General features: G+C 54.8%; 1 protein-coding gene across 1 annotated transcript; it reads left to right on the forward strand.

Annotated features, from left to right (window-relative positions):
- Positions 1–2766: 2766 nt before the first annotated feature.
- LOC105668055 (uncharacterized) lies at positions 2767–3129 on the forward strand. The gene has a single exon (XM_067353851.1). The coding sequence runs from the start codon at positions 2767–2769 to the stop codon at positions 3127–3129; it is 363 nt and encodes a 120-aa protein (XP_067209952.1).
- Positions 3130–5680: the final 2551 nt, after the last annotated feature.

The raw sequence follows: 5680 nt of genomic DNA on the forward strand, positions 1-5680 counted from the left end.
CTCTCTCAATAAACCAATCATTTCATCAGCAGATTCTGAAATATTAAATTTTCGCAAAAATTAAAAAAATATTTAAAAGTAATTAATGTTAGAGTCAAAATAATGTGTTATAGAAGATATCAAAATGTATTATTTAAAATAGGACACCCTGTATATATTTCTAACAATTTTTATGTAAAAAAACAGTTTATTTTAATACATATTATGTTAATTAAAAAATATTTTACAAGTTTTTTTTTTAAATGAAAAATGTATGCGTCTTTTAACATACTTTATTAACGCGTATTTGTAATTATTTTTATAAAAACTTACATCAAAACCATAGTAGCAGCTAGTAGCAGCTGGTTTTTGTTTCTTTTATTAATCAATTATATAACCTACAATTTTAATTAAAGTTTGTTGCAGAACTCTGCAGAACTTATATCTTTTTTTCTATTTTTCTGAACGTTTGCATGTAATTTTTCAGACTTTTTTGTTACAAATATTGTTAAAGTATTAATTTATATATAAATTATTATTGTTTGTGTAATATATAATAATATTCTATTTACTTTCAACAGAAGACTCCATCATACAGAATTAAAAAAGATGAACTGTACGAATTTTCATCAATTTTTGAATATTATGTTATTTTTCTCTCTCGTGCGCTCCTAGTGTTATTCGTGCGAGGGTCACTTTAGCACTAGATTATAACCGCTAGGTATACCAATAGACCCTTTCTAACTATGGCGTTATGTGTTTGAAATATCAGTCTGTCCAACCTTATAGTTCAAATTTCATAAAGAGAAACTTTATTTTTCGACTTTTGACCAGCTTTTCGGGATTTGGCCTCACTGTGCGCCGGTGCGGGACGGGGAGGCGGGGCAACCCAGGAAAGGAAGAGAAAGGGTGTCTGCCCCCCCCCTCCAGCATTGGAGGAAAGGAGATCTGGAGGAGGAATTGCTACCGGAATTGCTAGTAGAGCTCTTACCGGCGGCCCTTGTTGAGCTGGGGATTGTCCCACTCTTAGTCACAACAGCGGGGAAGAAGCTCCTTTTTCCAAGGGAGGGGAGGGAGAGGGGCGAGAGGGGAAAAAGGGCCGAAGCCGTTCCCCCGTCCGCCGCCACCCCCTCAAAGGGAACCCCACGTCCACGTCGGACTGGGGAAGAAACAGGTGCAATCACTGCCAAGCCGCCAACCGCACGAGAAGGGGGGAGCCCCCCTTCCGCAACGGCGGCTGCAGCAGCAACAGCGGAGTGCGCAAGCCCCCACCGCCGATGCAACCTTTGCAAAAGTGGTAGGGAGGAAAGAAAGGAAGGGAATGGCACAGGCGGCCAAAATGAAGCCCATAGATGGACCACAGGGAGAAAAGGGCCAGGCCCAAACCGCTCCCCAAAAGACCCCAAAGATCCGGAGACCCCCCAGCATGGCGGCAATTACCGTCACGTGCACGCAGGAGTACGCACGGGTCATGAGGGAGGTGAGGGGCGGGATCAGCCTTAGTGATCTGGGGATTGATTATTTGAGGCCCGGAAAAGCTAGGACGGGTGCCACCCTCCTGGAGGTACCGGGCCCAAATAGCGAGGAAAAGGCTGATGCCCTGGCCGAGGCCCTAAAAAGGATCTTCAGAGGGCGGGAAGATGTAAGGATTGTGAGGTCTTTGAAAATAGGGGAACTGAGGGTAAGCGACCTTGAAGAGTCGTTGGACGCGGTCGAGGTCGCGGCTGCAGTAGCCAAGGTGGGAGGTTGTCCCCCCACACAAGTTAAGGTGGAGCCCATCCGGTACCCCATAGTGGGGAACGGAATGGGCATGGCCTGGGTGCGGTGCCCCCTCAAAGCGGCAATCAAGGTCGCGGGGGGGGGGGGAGGGGGCAGCATCCAGATTGGATGGGGCAAAGTGGGGGTCTCCCTGCTTAACGAGAGGCCCTTACAATGTTTTAAGTGTTTGGAGACGGGTCACGTGCGGGCCAGCTGCACGAACCCGTCTGATAGAAGCGAGGCATGCTACAGGTGCGGCGCAAAGGGGCATATGGCGAGAGACTGCGAGGCCCCTGTCTGCTGCCCTGTATGCAGGGATAAGGGGCTCCCCCACATACACAGAGTAGGGGGCCCCGCCTGCAGAGCTCCGATCAACAGAGAGAGGATGGGAAAGGTTACAAAGGGGGGCACGGCCTTGGCCCCCGTGCCCACCCCCAAGCCACAAAGGTCTCCCGGGAGGAGGAGGGAGTCGGTGACGAAGAGGAGGAAAGAGAGGACGGGCGCGGCCTCGGAACCCGCGCCCGCTCCTATTACGATGGAGGCGAAAGAGGCGGGGCAACCGGGCGTGGACTTGGCAACCGCGCCCGCCCCCCCACGCGGATATGAAAGTGGAAGAGGCGGGATCACCGGGCACGGCATGGGCCCCCTATCCAACCCCGCTGGCGCGACGGAAGAAGAGGCGGGATCAACGGGCGCGGCTTAGGGACCCGCGTCTCCTCCCGCACCTGTGAAAGAAGAGGAGCCGGGAATACCGGGTGGGATTTCGACTCCCACACCGACCCGAGAGACAGCGACGAAGTCGTTAGAAAAGGTATCCCCTGATTGGATTAGCCCGAAGAAACCGAGGTCAGCGGTGGAAAACCGACGGAGTAGAGGCAGCAACAGATCATCATCAGCATCGCCATCGCCGTCGTTGCCATCACCATCAACAGTGGTCAGGGAAGATGAGGTCGTGGAGATTTCGGGGGATTTTGAGTAGGAACATTCCCGCCTACCAGGATCCTCCAAGCGAACGCGAACCACTCCGCCATGGGTCAGGATTTGTTTAATCAGACCATGACGGAAGGTGGGTTCGAGTTGGGAGTGGTCTCGGAGCCGTATCGGATCCAGAGGGACCACCCCAACTGGTTTACGGATCCTACTGGGGAGGAGGTCGCAATTTCGTGGCGACCAGCGGCGACGCCGCGCCCGTGCTCCAAGTTTGGAGCCGGGCACGAATTCGTTGCAATTGAGTGGGGAGAGTGGGTGGTACTGGGTGGGTGGTACGCCCCACAAAGCTGGAAGCTCCTCTTCTTCAAGATCTTCCTGTCGGGGCTGGGGGACTGCATCCGCAGATGCCTCCCCCGGCCGACGTTGGTCGCGGGGGACTTCAACGCGTGGTCTACGCTATAAGGTTCCTCGCGAACCAACGGGAAAGGAGAGGAGATGGTGGATTGGGCGGCGGCACTCGGCCTGTGTCTTTTAAACACGGGTTCGAGGAGCACCTGCGTGCGTACCCGGGGGGAGTCCATCGTGGATCTCACGTGGGCTTCCCCGTCGGCCGCGCGCAGGGTCACGGGTTGGTGGGTGGACGAAGATCTGGACTCGGGGTCCAATCACAGATACATCGTGATCGAGGCCTCGACCACCCCCACCGGACAGCTCAGCCGCTGTCGGCGTAGCACTCGCAGGAGATGGGTCCTCAGAAAGATCAATGAGGACATCCTGATGGCGGTCATTCTAATGGAATCCTGGCCGAGGCCATTCGGCCAGGCCATGGACCTGGAGGAAGAGGCCACGAGGGTCGTGAGCATGGTCGAGAACGCGTGTGAGGCGTCCATGCTACGATCTAGATGGTCCCCCGTTAAGGCTATGCACTGGTGGACCGAGAAGATCGCCGAGCTTAGGCGTCTCTCCTCGGCCGCCAGGCGCACATTCCTGCGCGCGCGCAGAAAAAGGGGGCATCACACCAGGGTGACTGAAGCTCTGGGGGGGTTTCGTGCCGCACGAAACGTCCTCCGAGCCGCCATCAGAAAGGAGAAGGCAAGGGCTTGGGAGGAGCTAACCTCCACCCTGGACCAGGACCCGTGGGGGCGACCCTTTAAGTTAGTGCTCAGGAAGCTGAAACTAAGGGCGCCCCACACTGCGGAGAGACTAAAGCCGGCAATCCTCGGGAGTATTATCGACACGTTGTTCCCCGTGGGGGTAATTAATATACCCCCCTGGACGATCAAAGAGATGTGGCCCGAGGAACTGGCGGTCTTAGCAGAGGAGATGACTGCAGTGCGGGCCAGGCTTGGCGGCTCAGCCAAAGCACCTGGACCCGACGGAATACCTGGCAGGGCGTGGACCTTGGCAGCGAGGGTGTTAAGTGACCGGATGGGGCAGTTTTTCACAGCCTGTCTTAGATCCGGCACTTTCCCCTCGCGGTTGAGGAGGGCCAATCTAGTCCTCCTCCACAAGGATGGCAAGCCGCCGAAGCAACCCTCAGCATACCGGCCCATATGCTTGCTGGACGAGGCGGGCAAGCTCTTTGAGCGCATAATAGTGGGACGCCTCGCCCAGCATCTGTCTCGGGGTGGTCCCACTTTGAACGATAGGCAGTTCGGCTTTCGGGAGGGGCGCGGCACAGTGGATGCAATACGCCATGTGCGCTCTTTCTCGGAGGTCGCGCTGGAGGGGGGGAGGTTGCAATGGCAGTGTCATTGGACATTGTTAACGCCTTTAACTCCCTCCCCTGGGACTGTTTGGGGGCAGCATTCGACCACTTTCAGTTGCCCCCTTACCTCCGGACAGTCCTGTAGGGCTACCTCCGGGGCAGGACTTTTGAGTACACGGATGGGGCGGGCACGGTATGCGAGAGGCGGATGTACCGCGGGGTTCCACAGGGGTCTGTTTTGGGCCCGACGCTGTGGAATCTCGGGTACGATGTTGTGCTTCGAGCGGCCCTTCCTCCGGGCTGTGACGTCGTTTGCTATGCCGACGACACATTAGTCATGGCTCGGGGAAAGGATTGGAGAGAGGCCGCGGCTGTGGCGACCGCAGCCGTGGCCAGCGTGGTGCGCGAAATACGGGGCCTCGGGTTACAGGTGGCTCCTCAGAAAACGGAGGCCCTGTTCTTTCATAGGAAGACAAGAGGCAGACCACCCCCGACATACATAAACGTCGGAGAGTCCCGTATCCCTGTGGGGTCCAAGATGAAGTACCTTGGCCTCACCCTGGATGGACTCTGGGAGTTTACTAAGCATTTCGATGCTCTCGCTCCCAAAGTGGACAGGATGGCAAACGCGTTGTGTCGCCTCCTGCCCAACCTCGGCGGTCCAAGTGCCAAAATCAGGCACTTGTATACGAACGCCGTCCGGTCGGTGTCACTTTATAGGGCACCGATTTGGGCGGGCGACCTGGTGGCCAACAAACGCGCCTTTGCCCTGGTCAAAAGGATAGGCGCATGGCCATCAGAGTCGCCCGTTGCTATCGGACGGTGTCGTATGTGGCGGCCACGACCCTGGCAGGGGTGCTCCCGTTCGACCTCGTCGCTGCTTCGCGTGCCAAAGCCTATCGGTGCGCGAGGAAGGTCGAGCGGAGCGGAATTTCCCCCGATAACATCCCTAGGGAAGTGGCAAAGAAAAAGACCAGGGCCCGGAAGTGGGCGCTCAGAAAGTGGCAGTGCCGGCTGGGCGAACACAACACTCCGGGTCTACCTGGAATAAGGACTGTCGAAGCCATCCAGCCCTGCCTACGGGAGTGGGTAGGTAGGTAGGAGGAGAGGAGGTGTTTCCTTCAGGATGGCGCAGGTTTTCACCGGGCATGGTTGCTTCGGTGACTACCCAGACAGCACATGATATCATTTAAATATTTGAACAATCTACGATGTTAAAAAAATATATGGCATATCCTCAAAATATGTCACGCGAATATCCGGAAAATAATATTTTGTTCCATATATTTTTTGGATATCCCTGGA

The sequence above is a fragment of the Linepithema humile genome, chromosome 4 (genome assembly GCF_040581485.1).
Source record: "Linepithema humile isolate Giens D197 chromosome 4, Lhum_UNIL_v1.0, whole genome shotgun sequence".
Lineage (NCBI taxonomy): Eukaryota > Metazoa > Arthropoda > Insecta > Hymenoptera > Formicidae > Linepithema > Linepithema humile.

Bases quoted from the DNA above. Each gene is read 5' to 3' on its own strand.
- LOC105668055 (XM_067353851.1), top strand. From the start codon at position 2,767: ATGGGTCAGGATTTGTTTAATCAGACCATGACGGAAGGTGGGTTCGAG.